This window comes from Amblyomma mixtum, chromosome 1 (assembly GCF_055824585.1).
Source record: "Amblyomma mixtum isolate Tamu chromosome 1, ASM5582458v1, whole genome shotgun sequence".
NCBI classification, from domain to species: Eukaryota; Metazoa; Arthropoda; class Arachnida; order Ixodida; family Ixodidae; genus Amblyomma; species Amblyomma mixtum.
Window position 1 is genome coordinate 69,571,916 of NC_143012.1, and position 18,891 is coordinate 69,590,806.

General features: G+C 46.0%; 2 protein-coding genes across 2 annotated transcripts in view; both read right to left on the minus strand.

The window, feature by feature from the left end:
* Positions 1-12,962, minus strand: part of LOC149366671 (flap endonuclease GEN homolog 1-like) — a 170,030-nt gene extending 157,068 nt beyond the window's left edge. Inside the window, exons 1-3 of the mRNA XM_089561463.1 lie at positions 12,791-12,962; positions 10,246-10,335; positions 7,535-7,621 (exon numbers count right to left, since the gene is read on the minus strand). Coding sequence (XP_089417589.1) covers positions 7,535-7,621; positions 10,246-10,272 — 114 coding nt within the window. The 5' untranslated portion in view covers positions 10,273-10,335; positions 12,791-12,962. The remainder of the gene's footprint in view (positions 1-7,534; positions 7,622-10,245; positions 10,336-12,790) is intronic.
* The window catches only part of LOC149366670 (flap endonuclease GEN homolog 1-like), a 517,650-nt gene that overhangs the window by 175,487 nt on the left and 323,272 nt on the right, over positions 1-18,891 (minus strand). The window lies entirely within an intron of this gene.

The following is an 18,891-nucleotide window of genomic DNA, read 5'->3' on the forward strand; positions in this document are numbered from 1 at the left end:
TCACCCTCATTACAAAAAAAATTTATGAATTTGTTGCGCACAAGAGTGGCACTTTGTACAGAGTTTCGTGCCCTCGCACGCTGCATCTCAAACATTGCTGGCCTTGACTCTTCCCTCCAGGAGCCTTCGTGGATGTTCCCGAAGGGGTCAGAGCTGTCAGCGTAGCCAGGAGGGCAGTAATAGCTGCTTGAAATGCTCTCCAAACAGAGAAAATTGTGCAGTGCACATGTGGCTTTAACAACGTGGTCAACATTTTGAGGCTCCAAGTTGATACGCCTTTCAAATATGCGCCACCGGGACGCCAGGATCCCGAAGGCATTTTCGGCACACCTTCTGTGAAAAAAAAAAAGAACTTTTGCTTGCAAATGTGAACCTTTTCACAATAACAAGCAAAACCATTCTGTGCCTCAATACGCTTGTTCTAACAATTTGAAAATATCGTAAGCCAGCATGTCTGTAGTAACCGGCAATAAAATGAAGCCAGAACAGCACCAGCTGAATTTCCTATTATGTTCTCACTTGACCAAGGTTAAGAAAAAATGCCACCACACTTCATGAAAAGCCCACTGAAAGGAGTGAAATTGCATTGTTATACATACCTTGCACGGCTGAGGCGATAGTTAAACACCAGTTCTTCAGTGTCTGTGCGGCTCCCTGGCAGTGGCCGCATAAAATCTGGGCGCAGCTGGAAGGCCTCATCGCCAACGAACACATGAGGGCAGACCTTTTCCGACTGTGGCAGCTGGGCTGCACGAGGCAGGTCAAGTTTGCCCTCATGTAGCCGTTGGCCAATGGGGGAGTCTTTAAAAATGCCCCCATCACTGAGCCTCCCAGGTGCACCCACGTCCACCAGCCGGAATAGGTACTGGCTGTCTACCACTGCCATCAGAACAATGGAATGGGTGCCCTGGAAACAAGTAGAAATATGAACACTGAAGGCTTGGTTGCAGGGGTGTCACTACCACAGGAGTGAACAGTTGCCATAAGATGACCTTTGTGCGACATCTTCCTCAGGATAAATGAACATTCTCCTGTAAACATTTTGACGACCCTGAGAAATCGGTCCAACTGGGTGGTTTAGGTGAGCAATTGTCACTCTTTTCTATGCTAAGAGCACAGACCACTGCCCAATATGGCAGCACCGTTCACTCCTTTGTGAAATTGTGTGCAAGTGGAATGATGTCTTCCTTGGTTTTATGGAGACTGCATGGCTTTCTAAATAGACTTGCCATAACAAGCCCCTTATTTTTATCTGCTCAAGCACTTTGTATTCATTCCACATGTATATAACATTTTTTCATAGCTGTTAGGGTCCCGCTTTTTCTTGCACTAGTTCTGTGTGACATTGTTTTGCAGTCATAAATGACCCTTTCTACAATGCTCATCAATTTGGGCCTTGACAGCACTGTAGCAATATAACCTTTAAATGCTAAATCACATCTAAATATTTTTGCTTTCATACCTTGTAGTTGAAATAAAGGCTGCCGGCATTCCTGGGGCATTTAATTTCAACATGCTTCCCATCCACTGCTCCCAGGCAGTTGGGGAACTGCCACTGACTCCAGTAGCCTGCAGCAATTTCTAGCCATTCCGTTTGTGTTGGAGGCTGCAATATTAAAGACCAGTGTGTAATCAAAAATGAAATGCATGTATCATAGCCGACCTATGGTCAAGGGTAGAGTTGGCATACCTTCATATATATTGGGGTCAGCACCTGCCAGAGCACCTTGCATGTCAGGTGTATAGCCTCTCTGGCCGTTGCGATCCCCACCCTGAACGCCATTGCAACATCTTTTATTAGCATGCTGATGACAAGTATCTGAAAATATGCACAGTCACAAGCATTTCAGCAAGTTTCATCACACATGTACACCCACACTTTTTATCCTGATTGCTGGGGGTCATGCAAGCAGTCTGTGAAGCCACTAACTTTCTTTGTAATGAAATGTATGGCTTCAAAATAACCACTTCATGCTGCATGAGGAGACTGCTATCCTAATTCACAGGCAGCTTGCTGTGATCAAAAATCTGCTGTGCAGCAGCTAGACTAAAATGGGAACTTGCTTCCAATTTATTATGGCACTGAGGCTATATATATATTGAGGGCTAAAGTGAAATCAAGATAAGAGGCACAATGCTTTTATTATCTTGCTAATCAAGAAATTGTACAACATGCTCCCAAAACAATTATTGGTAAAAACGCATTTTGTAAATCAGATAACGAATTAGAGCATTCTGCCTCTAACCTGGTGTCCACCGTAGTCCTCGATACAACTTCAGGTCTAAAATATTAATTTAAGCATGCCTTCTCTATATATAAATATTTTGGAACCTCTAAAAAGAGTAAACTGATATAAGCACAATATTGGCCCTACTCAGGGAAAATAAGCCGCAGTGGAAGAACCTAAACAAAGTTCCTGCACAAGATCCGCTCGTCGGGCACTGAATTCTTTAAAAGCAGTTCACAGAGTACCTTTTGAAACTACGTGCTCTTACCGCAGCGTCAGGGCGAGGCGCTCGCCAGACGATATTGGCTGTCTGCAGAGCCACTCTTTGGTCAAACGACTCTTCACCAATTCGTGGAGAAAGTCGAATGCCTCCGCTGACATGCGGTAATATTTCTGGAATAGCGAAGGATCTCCGTTCTTCATCACCTTCATCTGCAAGGACGTATTGAAGTGTTTAGTTGCGCTGCGCTCACCTCTTCGCCAGAAACAACTTACCGCCGTGAAAAACTCGCTTTCTTCGGCGCGCCGCTGCCAGACCGGCCGCACCCAGCATTTCCGGGCGAAAGCCTTTTTTCTTTTCATGATCAACAGCAACCGCAGAGCTGCGAGCTTCCTGCGTCTGTCCATTTTTGCGCGGGCAAAAGATCGCGAATGCGCGCGCTTGTGCGAGGCGAAAACGAAAACGCAACCAAAAAACAAAAGGTCACGTGACTACTTGTTAGCGCAAAGGTAGCGCGTGTTAAACATATCAGATCCAGTGCAGTGTGTTGTAAATGCATTTTATTTTGTATTTCGTCGCAAAATACTTCAATTCTTGCAATTTTTTTTACTGCTGTTGCATTTGCGAATACCTTTGCGGTATGCTATGCCAGCAACACTGAGCGCTGTCGCCGTTTCGCGTTGCCGTCGGTTTCGCGCCGTCGCGTGCATGTATCTTCCCCCTGTACGCGACAGAGCGAACCATGTTCGCCTTCGTCGCGCCGCTTGTCGCGTCGCTCTCTTTTTCGCTTACATGCGTTCCAGGCTTAAAGGCTGAACTCCATGTACGCGAAAACTCACGCGAACGCGACAGCGGCAAGCGACGAGCGGCACCGTCGCGCGAAGCGAAATACCCGTGTCGCTTGTCGTGTCGCTCGCATCTGCACTCACAGAAAATTTCGCTCGTCGCCCGGAAGTTGCCAACGCGATTAGCCAATAGCAGCTAACCTGGCAGCGTACGTCACTACCGAGCCTCTTGCCGGCTCTGGCAAAGATGGCGCTGGCTCTGGCCGGGAAACTTGCTTCACCACCGATTCGTCGTTGTCGCTACGCTGTGCCCCACGTTCACGGCAAACTAAATGCTCACGAAGCTTTCGCTTTCTCTGAACTTGCGTCAACCACAAAATTTTAGCGATAAAACTCCCCAGATTTTCAGATTGCTTGTGTTTACTGTGCTGCTAGGCTTAGCGAGTATGCGTCGTTTGAGGTCAGAAAGCGCGCGAGGTTCAAACAGGTGTGCGCCCCACGTTCAGGCAACATGGCGGCGCCCGTGACAATAACATAAAATGACATGCAATGACATACAATGACAAAGCTGTAAACACGTTTTATTTGACATTTTTCTGCCCAAAATTTTAATCCTTGCAAATAATGTGACTCTTGTTATAAACGCAAACAGCTTTGCGGTGTATTATGCCAGCAACACTGATCGTCGTCTCCGTTTCGCGTTCGCGCTGTCGCTATGCATGGAGCTTGGCCGGTGGGCGAAGGAGCGACAGCCAGCCGTCGTCGCCGCGCCGCCTCGTCGCGTCGCTTACTTTTTCGCGTACATGGAGCTCAGTCTTAACACATGTACTAAGCTGAACACGCGCACGACACAACGCTCAGTACATCTCCCGGTGCGCTTTCTTCGGGTCCCAGCCTCTCAACAGCGCAGCAAAATAAAGACGCAGACAGAAGAAATTACGAGACGGGACAACGAATATTGAACAATAAACTAGCCGGAACTTCAATACGTTACATAACTGTTCTGTGACTGCTCTCTGCATCCCACAAGGGCCTTACATTCATAACTCGCTGACTTCAACGAGAACGGCAGGCAGCAGTCTGGCGACAATGCTTCTGTTGTGGAATATGGCACACGTAGTGCAAACACCGTGACTGCAGGGCTTTATCGTGAAATTCTGGTCACCGCAACTGCAGCGAAGACGTCACCGGCAGTGATAAATTGCAAGCATAAGATCTTCGCCACACTTCGTAAGGTTCTTCCGGAGATCTTCTTTCGTGCCTGCCATCCGGAGGCCAGGCTTGCTACCCGTAGATCGTAGCGTCCCAGCACTGATTATTATAGCTGCCCCGTTTTTAAAGGACGAGACTGAGTAGACGCTGTATTCGGTGTTCACATTTCGCAGGGATCGTTAAAAAGGCCTCGCCTTTTGTTACTACCTGGTTGCTCCGACAGCGCCGTGGCTGCCTGGTCGATGTTATGCTCACAGGTCGCCTCGTTGCGCTCTTATCGGGTGACAGCGGAACCCGTTTTTGAGGAAAATCGGCTTGTGTGGAATCCCATTATCTCTGATCGGCGGGTATTGGCGATAGCTTTGTTGCATTGTTTTGCGCTGTGGTGCTATGCCAGCTGTCGCGATCGGATGCTGCCGTCAGCTAACTGCTCGCACAATTTGGCGCAATTAACTCCCTTTCTAGACTGGAGGAAATGCTGGTAAATCCTCATGTTTACTCCCTTATTCCCTCATGGGAGTAAAATGGAGGACAGTCCACTTTTTTACTCCCCATTCATGGAGTAAATGTTTTCACAAATGGAGTAAACAGGGTTGGCCGCCACCATTTTTACTCCCTTTTGGGTATATTTTTGTTTACAGTGCAGTCTAGAAAGGGAGTTAATTGTGCCAAATAATCAAACAGTGCCGAAATGGAGTAAAAAAACACACCATTTTGTGCAATCCGCCCCGCCGCCTAGCGTCTCGTCTGCTTTTAGTCAGTTGTCGGATAACGGCGGTGAGTGACGACCGCTTGGTTACCATCATCGCTGGATCTCTGCTGACTTCTGCTCTTTCACGGGCGCCTGCCACGGTACAAGATATCGACTTGTCGCCGTTTTCCGCTGCAGTACGTTACATAATTCAATTGCTCCTGTGAACCCTCCAGTGCTCTAACGATACCTGACTTTCCTTTGTTTGTGTCGCCACTCCGTTACAGGCCTACTTTTCACAGGCTTTTTACAGTGTGGTTCTCGCAATGTATTGTAGCAGATTATGTGTTGCATGTACATGGAACTGTGATAGAACATAGTGTCAACGCTGAGCTCTTGATTGAGCTCATGAGGCCACATTTTTTCTCACTCATGATCTCAGATGGGATTCACATATCACCTATGTCACATCAGCCGCCGTTAAAAGACTCCTGTTCCTCAAAAGGCATCTTCAACAAGCTCCTCCTCCAACAAAACTAATTGCATACAACGCTTTCGTACGATCGGTACTCGAATATGCGAACGTTGCATGGTTTCCGCATACTAAATATCTCATAGGAAAATTAGAAGCAATCCAAAGAAAGGCAGTAAGATTTATGTTTAATAAATACAGGCCTACTGACTCACCCACCGAACTACTCAAGACAGCCGGCATTCTCACTCTGGAAAATAGAGCTAAACTTGCACGACTAAAAATACTTTACCAGTTACTCCATAATCAGCTTAACCTTGATAAAACTAGGTACCTTATGGCCCCAGAGACAAGACCTACACGTCACAGACACTCAGAAACATTAAAAGAGCACACATTTCGTACGGACTGCCTGAAATACTCCTTTTTTCCAATCACAATAAGAGAATAGAACACCCTTGACCACTCTATTACACGCAGCACATCACTAGATATCTTCACTCAGTCAGTAGAAAATTATCTTCACTCGTAAACACACTTGAATTCTGAACCTTTGTTGACAACTTCCTTTTTTGCCTTGCTATTTTTCTTACCAGTGCTTGTTCGTTTCTAATGTCATATATATCCCATGTATTGATTATGTTATCTTGTCTTGAACTAACTGTACAATCCGACGATCCTATTGCTGTACCCGTGACTTTTATGTATTGAACCTTAATTAAGTGCGACACTGTAGTCGTTTATATTGCCCTTCAATCCTTCTTGTTCACTCTTTGTGTCCATTATTCATGACGTTGTTGTAGTTTTTACTTTGATGTGCCATGTTCCAGCGCCCTTCCTGTTAAAATCCCCAGTGGATTGACAGTATCTTTAAATAAATAAATAAATAAATAAAAGCCAAGCCTTAATGAAGTGAATATAAAAGCAACACTGCCATTCCAAACTACCATAAGGTGTATTTTCATCTTTTCTGGTCTGGTTTTGGGTCAAATATAGCGTGGTGCATGACCGTGAAAACCACTCAGCGGCTCCTTTTCAGTTTTCAAGCTACTGATTATAATGTTACATCCTTTTATCTACGAACATGGCCAACGAAACGAGCTCGTACAGCGAAAGGAGACGACAAGCAGACGACTCCTGCCGCGTACGCCGCCGCTGGGCTAGCAGACGGCGGAAAGAATGCGTGACGCGGGGTCACATTAGAGCAGCGCAGTTTCCCAAGTTGCCGCCGCGGTGGCTCAGTGGCTATGGTGCTCGGCTGCTGACCCGAAAGACGCGGGTTCAATCCCGGCCGCGGCGGCTAGAATTTCTTTGGAGGAGAAATTATAGAGGCCCGTGTACTGTGCGATGTCAGTGCACGTTAAAGAACCCCAGGTGGTCGAAATTTCCGGAGCCCTTCACTACGGCGTCTCTCATAGCCTTAGTTGCTTTGGGACGTTAAACCCCACAAAACCAAACCAGTTTCCCAAGTTAGGTTGCCGGCGGGCCGCAGAGCTACTGCCCATTTCCGCCGCTGTCACTGCTGTAAGAATAAGCCTGAATGAGGATAAATAAACATGACGCCATTTTTGGGCTCCATCTGTGTGGGTAGTAAAATATTTACTCCCTTTTCACTCCAAAATAACTCCCTTTATACTCCAAAATAACTCCCTTATATAAGGGAGTAAAAACACCCTACATATGGAGTAAAAAACTCCTTTTGGGTGTGCGTTAGAGGACAAGCCATTTACTCCCTTTTGGGTGTTTTTTTGCTAACAGTGTAGCTATCCGTGCTGCCGTCTACTTAATTTCAAGTCTTTCCGTTACCCTCCGAAACACAGCCCCACAGGGGAGCACTGGCAGTATACAGCTATTATGTACTCTCCTCGTGAAGGGTCTTGGCAGACGGTAACGCTCAACCGTGCCGAATGTTTAGAACAACCTTACCTTTCCCTTAATGTTGAAGCCCCGGTAGACCGTCTTCGCGCCGTACAGAAATGCGTCGTTGTCTGCTGTGATGCAGCCATGCACCGCCTGCGCATGAAGAAGGGAGGGAGGGGGAACAGAATGAGACGCAACATGAGAAACGTCCAAGAAAAGAGTGCACAACAGAAAGGAAGCCAGTTCCCATTCACTTGCACGCTCCGCAATCCTCGCCTTCGTGGCAAGGAATACATAGCTTCACATGCTGTTTTAAGTTTCTATTGAGTAAGGTCTTGGTTTGGAGTGTTTACTGACCCGGTGTCATTTAACTGGGGTTAAACATTACTTTGCCATTCTGAATTGGTGGCTAGTTTGTGCGTTTGTTCAGCTTCTTGATCTGGCGCCTTTGTTCACTGTTGTTAACTTGACGTGGCCATTTGAGTTGAAGCTCTTTTGTGCGTTGTTTTTGCGTTTCTGGTTTTAACTTGGTGCCTTTTGTTGGGAAAGCAACACTACGCGAGTCGCCGAGCCATTTCGCGGAGCTGAGGCAAGGCCATACTGCGCATGCGTGAGGAGCAGGGACGTCACACGGCGCACAGATGGTGCGCCGCCGCCTTAGCTGCGCGGGAGACTCAGAGGTGCCGCCGCCGCGTTCACCAGTTGCGCATGCACAGTAGCGGCGCATAGCTAGCGTGCCGGGGCCGCCGCCGCTGCCGCGCGCTCTCCATCGCCTCTCTCTCTCCTCGTTACTTTCGCAATCCTCCAGGTTTCATCATCATCATCAGCCGGACTACACCCACTGCAGGGCAAAGGCCTCTCCTATGTCTCTCCAATTAACCCCGTCCTTTGCCAGTTGCGGCCACTGTATCCCAGCAAACTCCTTAATCTCATCCGCCCACCTAACTTTCTGCCGTCCCCTGCTACGCTTGCTTTCTCTTGGAATCCACTCCGTTACCGTTAAGGACCAGCAGTTATCTTGCCTTCGCATTACATGCTCTGTCCAAGCCCATTTCTTCCTCTTGATTCCTCCAGGCTTAAAGGGCAACTGAAGCGGTTTTCGAATTCGATGAGTTTTAAGTTGCCGAATGTGCGAAATGGGCTGGTGAACCCTGCGAAATCATTTTGCTCTAGCATTTGAAATGGTGGCGTAATCGCCGAATAAAGTCGTCGTCGGCGTTCAGCTTCTCTGAAGCGCACAGCGAGGGCAGAGGCCCCGATAATGACGTCACGTATGACGGCACTACGTTTCCAGCGAAGAAACGGTTATTCCATGGATGAAAACCGACGCCATCGAAGGTGGAGCTCACGATGCATTGTTTGGTGCCATCTGACGACGCACAGCAGCATGTAGGCGTAAGCAGCGTGCATTGAAATTTCGGCAACAATGACGTCACTGCCGAGTTTCCTCGCACTCTTCCAACGTAGTGAGGAGAAGCCTAACATAGTCCCAGTTTTAATCGACTATTATGTCACCATTTTTAATGCTGCGGCAAAGATACTTTGCACGGTTTATCTAGAAGCTTGATGTATTCGAATTATTGAATAACCTCGAATTCTCAAAAAAAACCGTTTCAGCTTCCCTTTAAGCAGAGCTAAACCACTGCCAATTTTTTCAAGGCATTTCCAAACAAGGTGGTCATCAAGTGCTTTACCGTTCGTGCGTTCAGAAATGTGTTGTTTGTGTTGGTAAAGCCAAGTAGTTCCCATGCTTGCTTTGCAAAGCATTTTTTTTTAATTTTTTTTATTACGAGGGCCAGCCCAGAGGTATAGATTCACTTGAGACTTTTCACGATTTATGTTCTCGAATGCTGCAAACGCACAGAGATTATCCTGTGTATAACACGTTTGGCAACCCAGCAAAAAAAAAACCTCTCAGAGACGTCTGGCTAGACGTCTCTGAGAGGTTTTTGGTTTGCTGGGAACTTAACAGAGCTTCACAGAGAGCGCTGAAATACGCCTTTGCGCTTCCTTGAGCAATAAAGTTGACAGTCTGCTCTTCGAAGTGCCGTGTGTGTTCCCTCATGTTTTCCTAACCCTTTCGCGCCGTTACACCCTCAGTATGAACCAATAAGCCCGGCAAATCTTATTGCATCTTATTGGCTGTTAGACGTTTGATCAGAATCTTCTTTCCCAATCCTGCATTATGGGAAACAGCCAATTACTGCGCATATCATTTCGGTAAGCTCCGCTGCGCCGTTCTGCTACAGCATACATAAACATATTTGAACGGGTACGTGCTGGGCGAAGAAGACGGGACGCAACAAAGGAACACACACGACATATACAGAGCGCACTGCGCTCTGTACATGTCGTGTGTGTTCCTTTGTTGTGCCCCGTCTTCTTCGCGCAAGTACGTACCCCTTCAAAGATGAACCAACTCGCCCAAACAAGAGTTTTACTTATACATAAACAGTACCGGCGAAATGTGCAGGCGCTGTTGAGAACAACCCAATGAGCACCAACACTCCATGGGACGTCCTGGGGACGTCTGGAACGTCCCGCGGACGTCCAGTGCAGTTTCAGTGCCCAATGGGAATAGCGAGAAGTTTTGTGCTCCTGCGAAAAAAAAAAAAGATTCCAGATCCTTCAGTTGTTGCTTCATCATGGAAAACAGTCCATTGGGACGTCAGATCCATGCTTAAGGTGCCCACATGGTGTGAACATTTCTTGTACTTGAAACATAGGTCATTCCGCCGCAGTAAACGCTACTAACCAATCGTGCTGGTCGCACTCACCCCTTTTTCGTTGAGGAAAGCACACATGCTCTCCGCCTCGCCTTTGCTTCGACAGTACGGAAGGCCCAGAAAGTCAAGGAGCTGTCGACACTGGAGTCATTATGCAGAGGGAAGAAAACGAGAAGAAACCCAGCAACACGAAAATTAGTTCTAATTCTCCATTGAATTTTTCAGTCATGGTTTCTTTTGTTGCGGAAGCAACACTACGCTAGTTGTGAACGATTTCAAGAAGCCCCGGAGAGACCCAACTGCGCATGCGCGAGGACCGAATGTGAGGCAGTTACTGCGTAATTTCCTTTCCTCAAATACAACTTTCATTTTCTTCATTACGGGCCCTCTTTGTCTTCTTTCACTCCGACTTCCTCCCATCCTGTACGGTGCGTTTCAGGTGTCCACCGAGATGACAGAGAATTACTGCCCCATTTTCTTTCCTCAAAAAGCGTTGTGTTCAAAGGGCAAGGCATCGCGCTGAACGGGTGGTGCGTTCCGTGGACTCCCTGGCAGCGCTACAACACGCTGTCGGGTTCCACTCCTAAAAGCGAAGCTTAAGCGTCATTAATTAGCTGTTAATTAATAGTTATTCAGTAATCAGTAATTAGTTTTAGTAATTCGTAATTACTTAGTAACTAGTACTTAATTATGTGTGACGTCATCCAGTGGTGAGGTCACCAGTGCCACAGAGGCAGTCAAAGTGGTGCGGAAAACGCTTTCGCATCTACGCACTTTAGACAGTCGAAGTGCCCCCTGAGATGCCGTAGCCGCCACGACTGCCGCGCTGTTGCTTCCGCAATTCTACTCGGGATGGCCATTGGTCAAACCACAACCAATTTTTCTTTGTACTTTTAAGGCGGAAGCCTTTAATGCCTCATCGTTGTAAGCAGGAGTTGTCGACAGAAAATGTCACGCTTTTCAATTGGTCGAAATGCTCGTGACGTCACAGTGCGCGAATTTCAAATGGGGCCAATTGTACTTTGGCTAGTAACCATGCAACCAATCAAAGGGATCGTATAGTGATGCTCCAACTAAGTTGGACTGAGTTTAGTTAATTCCTTTATTAATCAATTAGCCTAATTAAGATAGAGGAGAATGAAGAGGTCAGAAGAAAGAGGAAAAGAAAAGACGCGCGCCGCAGCGACAACAGCGTCCGCGGAAGACGACGCTGCTGAAAAAACAGATAAGTACGAAGCCGCGTTCGCTCCACCACCACGCACTTCCCCACTCAGTTCGACGTTGCTCGTTTCATATACGTTGTGTCGAACATCCTAGACAGTTCCAGCAATTGACAGGTGAATGACAGAACACGATGGATAGAAATACAATAATATAAATATGAAATAGCCTAATTAACCTTTCTAGTAGACCGCATAAATCAATAAAACCGAGAACGAAATTGGTCGAGTTGGGGAATCGAACCAGGGTCTCCGGAGTGCGATACGAGCACGCTAGCCACTCCGTAATGCCAGCTGAATGGTTTGGAATGAACAAAGGCGCGTCTAGCTAATACGGCGTCTTCGTTCACTCCCATCTTCCCCCTTTCCCTTACGGCAAGGTGCAGGTGTCCACCCAGATATGCGAGAGAGATACATTTCCTTTCCTCAAAAAATAAATTTACCGTCCAGCAAGGCGTACAGCCGAATTGGCGATGGCGTTCTGTGGACTCCCTGGCAGCGTTGCAAGACGCTGTCGCGTTCCACTCTTACAGGCGAAGCTTAACATGTTAACCACACATCAGTAACACACGCAGACAGCCAATGGACGCGTCATTCGCTGGCAGCACTTGAATCATCATTCACAACCACATTCGTGACAGAATGCTGTACTAAGGCTTTCGCCTTGCACCACTTTAGTCGCCAAAGTGACTCCTAATTTTTTTTGTTTGAAGTGCCTTTGCAACGACGGGTTTTCTATTGATCACTACGTGGAGAATCACTTTTGCTAGCATATTCCGTGCTCCCAAAAGGCACAAAAGCAAAATATAGGGCATAAGTGGGATGATACAATTTGGTGACTACAAAATTCGAAGACCATGGACCCGATGACACTGCCAGACTAGATGCGACCGAGTTAGCATAACATAGTTGTAGCCGGGCTCCGAGCCTGAGACTGGCCAGTTCCCTTACAGAAATTTTTATACAGTCTGTAGACTGTCGATAGACTTCTGTCTATAAAGTCTATAGACTCTATAGACAAATCCCAGAGAACAGTTTATAGGCAATACAAATGCTATACAGTCTATAGGCAATCTATAGATTTTTGGCCACATACTTTTCGTAGACTTTTGTCGATAGACATTCTATAGACCATGAATACACAAAAATAAATATCTATAGGAAGGCAATAGAGACTATAAGAAGTCTATAGACTGTCTATAGACCCTTTCTATAAGGGATGATTTCCCAGTTCGTGTTTCTTTTGTCATTACTGACGTCCTGACCGACCACAATGAAGACGAAATAGAACAGTGCAAACTACGTTGAGACTTAAACTTTCATTTTATGCGATGTGACTGACATTGCCTTTCCTGAGAGATCCCGAGCACACGCACCTCATTTGTCGCTTCATCGAGGAGGGGCCTTGCTATAGTGCCATCGCTGCCGCCTTGTGCTTGCCTGCCGCCCTTTCGCTTCGCCAGGACTTGTCTCTTTAACGCTGGAGCATCTCCGTCCAGCACGAAAAAAGGCTTGATTCCATGATTCAGGATCAATTTCTTGCACCGCGATAACGGGTTCCTAATTCAACGAAAGAAGGGAATTCGTGTACGCATTTTCACGCTATCCAAGGGCGCGGTATATTATTTGCTCATCTTTTACACTTTCTGGACAAAAGCATTTTTGAACGGGAAACAGTTTATGAACGCAATTTTTTCCATATAAAGTAAGATTTCAGTACAAAAACAATATATACACAGACCGTCCGGCGGCAGTACAGCATTTTTTTGCTATTAACGCTCTTGCTATCATGAAGATGTTTTTCATCTAGCAGTATTTTATAACTTACTCTCTTAGTCTGTTCCCGCCATAGATTGTATGCATAGCCCTATTGTTTAGTTAGAAAACTTTGCTTATTACCCTTTCTCCACTATCATACATGGGAGACTCCTTAGTGATGGGTATATAAGCTTGGCTCTATGGTATCCGTTCGAAGGTGAGTGTATACGATTGCATGCTCAGCTGTATAGTGGAGCTCAAGTGCTGTCCGCGGTGCTGTTTCTAGCAAAGCGTTGTAAGCTTTGTACTTGTTCCTAGCAAAGCATTGTAAGTTGTGTACTTGTTCCTATAGCAAAGCGTTGTAAGTTATGAACTTGTTCCTAGCAAAGCGTTGTAAGTTGCGTACTTGTACCTAGCAAAGCGTTGTAAGTTGTGTACTTGTTCCTAGCAAAGCGTTGTAAGTTGTGTACTTGTTCCTAGCAGTGTTGTAAGTTGTGTACTTGTTCCTATAGCAAAGCGTTGTAAGTTGTGCACTTGTTCCTAGCAAAGTGTTGTAAATTGTGTACCATCACAACTGGCGGGCCTGCACAGCCATGCAAGGTTGCTGCGCCATTTTCAATAATGTTACCGTTTGCGTTAATTGAATGTCTAACTAATGTTAGATAAATGTCATTCGAACCTCTATTTTTAACACTACAAAAACGTTGGAAAACACGACGCTAAGAACAATGTATTAAAGATTGTTGTAATGTTTCGGCGTTGCGTGCAGTTGGTTCCAACCGTTTCTTTGGCTGGGAAGCTATAAATAATGATCTGACTGACGTGTCTTTTATGAGACTGGAGAATGCACTGCCCTCATTGAATGCGTAAGTGCGCTGAAACAAGCAATGCTGAACGAAAATAATTTCACTTCTCATTCAATCGGTGAGCATCCGCTTCAATAATCGGTGTCGGTTCTCTTACAGGTGTAGAACCGCGGAGATTTAAAAAAAATTAAAAATGACAAAAGTGACATATATTAGCGGCTCAATAGATTGCCGCCTAACTGGCAAAACACGCGCATACTTATTACATTTGTGGCACGTGAAAATCTCGCTGAGTGTGCAAAATCTCTCTGAACTGCAGTTTGTAGTTAGTTTTCATTGTTCGAAGTTGACCGTTATCGTCAAGTTCTACGTCACCAGGCGTCCGTGGGTAGCGTTTTTCTTTTTTGCACGTGCCAAAAATGTCCTAATATGCATGTTTTTTGTCTGTTAGATGTAAATCTATTAAGGCGCTATAATATGCGTCATTTCTGCCATAGTTGTTTTTAAGAGTGCCGGTTCCAAATAACTATCCATTGGACACCAAAACCTCTGAGCCGCCGCGGTGGCTCAGTGGTTATGGTGCTCGGCTGCTGACCCGAAAGACGTGGGTTCGATCCCGGCCGCGGCGGTTGAATTTCTTTGGAGGAGAAATTCTAGAGGCCCGTGTACTGTGCGATGTCAGTGCACGTTAAAGAACCCCAGGTGGTCGAAATTTCCGGAGCCCTCCACTACGGCGTCCCTCATAGCCTGAGTCACTTTGGGACGTTAAACCCCATAAACCAACCAACTAAAACCTCTGGGAATATACCTAGATTAACTAATTTTTAATAATTATCTTTCTAACTATTAGAGTTCTGCACCTAGTTAGAATTGAAGGTTTGTAGCCGGCCGTTAGTAATAGCGGTATCGATTTTTAGAAATTAGAAAATGCGATTACCCTTGGCGCAGGGGCGTAGCCAGGGCGGGGGGGGAGGGGGGGGGGCTTATGGGGCTTCAGCCCCCCCCCCCCCCGCCCCGAATTTTTTTCGAACTGTTACGCACAGTTGATTTTGTCACCTACAATCTTACAATACTATAGCCAAACGGGCGAGTTGGTGGTATTGAAGGCAAACAGCGCAACGACGCAGACAGAGTAGAAGAAAACGCTAAGATTATGGATTATGGAAACACGTGAGATTATGGAAGCATATCACATGAAGAAAAAAACAAGGTTATGCGTCAGTAAGCCATCTATTTCATTATATGACAGTGAGGTTGCATACCTCGATTCCACGTAGAAACATGGGTTTTGCCTATGTACTAGCTGATAAGTTGGCCACTTTTTCTTTATAATGTACTGCTTTGCTTGAATAAAATTTCAGTTGTGAGTCAGCGCTTGTCCTGTGTTTTCTTCCACTCTGTCTGCGTCGTTGCGCTGTTTGCCTTCAAAATCTTACAATGTCTTTTTCAAACTAGAAAAGACATTTAGGCGAGAACATTGCTAACTCGGGTCGGATTTCGTGGCAACTAGGGGTGTGCGAATATCAAATTTTTCGAATACGAATCGAATACGAATACTTGATTCCGAATATCGAATCGAATATCGAATAATCAAGGACAGATGCATTTAACCACTACAAAGCATTTATTTGAGCACCCAAGAACATCACAGTTCAACTATCGATGATTAAATGAACACAAAAGGTGTGTGTGGCTGCACAAAAGTATCAGTCTCGAACATTATTCTTAGAAGAGTGGAAATATCAGAGAGGATGGCTAGTACACACCATTGATTAAGGCTAGCTTGCCATCAGCACAAAAGCGCGTTGCTGGGATGAACATATAAGGTTGTCGTGAAGGAAAACCAGCTGCTCCACATGGTCAGGCAGAAGTAGTTCCCTTCTAGCTGAAACGACTCCTCCAGCCATAGAAAATGCTCTCTGACTTGGCACTGACCTGGCACGTATTGCGAGGTACTTCGTGCACAGCTCTGACTATTGTAACTTCGCAGGTATGGCCACAAAAAAGCTCACCACCGCAGTTAGCTACGCCATGGCCCTTGGAAAAATTCGAAGGAAAAATTTTCCTTCATCCATGCGCATTGCTCTGGGTGCCGCCATGTTATGTCTCTGTCGATAGGGTTTGCGGACCGAAATGAACGCCGGTGCTCACAATGAATATTCGGCTAGATACGAATTTTCGCGTCGGGTCGAATATTCGAAACAACACGAATACTTGGATTTCGAATCGAATACGAATACTAAAAATATAATATTCGAAATATATTCGAAAATTTCGAATATTCGCACACCCCTAGTGGCAACGCCTATGCACCTGGAGTCACGTAACGCAGGGAGCCCCATCCCAGCGCAAGCTTTCAAGGGCCTATCGATGGCAAGCGGGCTCGCCGCGGCATCTCGCGGCGGCCGCGGAGTCTACGGAGCCACGCATTTCAATTCCGAAACTTAAGGGGCATAAAGTTTCCATTGAACCTTTGACGCGACAGCTGCGCTGAGATTTAAAAATTCGTACTTTAGATTTTCAAATCGGGAACTTCAATTAATTTGTTATTCTTATATTTTGGGTATTTTTGCATACTTTGCAGAACTCGTTTATACATGTGCTCGTTGTTGCGACTAAAATTTCGGTGGAATTACTCGCAATACATGACCGGTAACAGCTGCTGCTGCGCAGTACACTGGAACAAAGGGCACCATCGTTGAGATTTTTCCCTGGCCGTTGCATATGTACAAAAATGTAAAGGTTCTTGAACGACAAAGATTCATTAAAATATTTGTCCTCTACTTGCTCATTTCATGGCCTTTAAGTTTTTCACATCAGCGGCATGCACTGATTTGCTAGTTTCGGACTGATATAGTTCTAGACCTCGTGTGATATTTTCTTTACTTATTAAATATGTAAAAACATGCAAGCATTGGTATCAGTTTTGTCTGCCACGATTTTTAAGACATGCGAATACATTCTTTTATATTAAAAAATATACATTTCACTTGTCTAGACAGTGCGTAGCGTTACTGAATACACAATGGCATTGTCAATGACAATGCAGTTATTATTCTTGCGTTTGATTCCTCCACAGATTCTATGAGGAGGCCATGCTGCAACATGAGCACCCCCCCCCCCCCCCCCCCCCCGAACAAAATTTCTGGCTACGCCACTGTCTTGGGGCTGTGGCTCAACAAAATTCGGCTTTTTTGACTACTTACATGCACTGGAAAGGTTGCTTTGCCTGAAAGCTTTTCGAAAGCTCAATGTATCGGTACGATGCAGCCAGATTTTGTCGAGACACAGCACCGAGGATAATCACGTTTTCAAAATTCTTAAAACTGACATGGTTACTACTAACGACCGGCTACAAATCTCTAATTGCAACTATAGGCGCCTAAATATTATAGTAAAAAATAATTACTGAAAATTAGTTCACCAGTTCACTACTTAAACCGATTCACCTGTTTTCTGGTGTTCGCCAACACTGGTAATACTATGCAGCAAAAGCCATAATTTTACCCCAAAAAAGCTTATTTTTGAAAATTACCAAGTCTTCCCTGAAACACCCGGTATGCACTACGCACGTTCCTTAATCAGAGCGCCTGTAACAACAATTATTACTTTTAACAACGCAAACTTGCTTTTCCATCTTAAGCAGGAGGACTACGGGCATCGCGCCGCGAAAGCTATAAACCTAAACTGGCTCACATATCGCCGTTTTAAAAAGAGCCCAGCAAACCAAAAACCTCTCAGAGACGTCTAGCTAGACGTCTCTGAGAGGTTTTTGGTTTGCTGGGAGAGAACAGTTGCAGGCAGCTGCTGACAATATCCGCAGCCGATAAAGTTTTCTAGTATAGTTTTTGTTATTATTAAATAAGAGAATACTTAACATTGGCCTCGACCAACCTTTTCTAGCAACAAGAGAAAAGTGCAAAAATCTAGCCATTGTACGCCATACTATACTTCACGAATTCCCGGCTTACCTGATATGCAGGTTTCTCTTTTTCGTCTTTTTCGCGATTCTTTCGTTCGCTACGATCCATCCGCTGAGATCGATGGCCAATCTTTTTCCTCGGAGATTGCTCAGCTTAACCGTTCTCTTCGCGGTCTCCAGCGCTTCCCACAAATTTTTCACCCCCATATGTGTACTTTTGACGACAAGGGCACTTTGCACGCAGGCACAGCACAAACAACTCCTCGGGTGGCTGAACAACTGTCGAACCAGTTGCAAGTAAGGTGCGCACTCTAGGGCAGGTATGCAGCGCACATTCAGAAACAATAGGCACTACGTTTTATCAGCGAGAGGCCTCGAAAGGCCACGCGACGAATACACGCTTTATCAGTGAGAAACGCCCGCTCAAAGCAGCTGGAGGCTGCCGCGACATATGGGACTCTCGCGTTGGGCAACCCTTTATACCGTGCGCAACCGGAAACCACACGGTGACGTATAGCTAAGGGCTTGGCCACACGTCACCATGGTGGTTCCGGCTGATAGTTGAGTCACACGTCGCCGTCACGTAGAGGTTGCGCCGAGGCGTCGGCACGTAGCAGCTGACTGTTTTCTCTCGACGCGATCGGCGCGCCATTTAAATAGGAATAAAGAACAACGCAGCGACCTATGGAAAGGAAAATGATAGGTGTAACGTTTAGAGATCGGAAGCGGGGGGAGTTGGTGAGGGAACAAACGCGGGTTAATGACATCCTAGTTGAAATCAAGAGGAAGAAATGGGCAAGGGCAGGGCATTTGATGCGAAGGCAAAATAACCGCTGCTCCTCAAGGGTAATGGAGTGGATTTCAAGAGAAGACAAGCGTAGCAGGGGACGGCAGAAAGTTAGGTGGGCGGGTGAGATGAGAAGTTTGCGGGGATACGGTGGCCGCAACTGGTGAAGGACAGGGTTAATTGGAGAGACATGGGAGAGGCTTT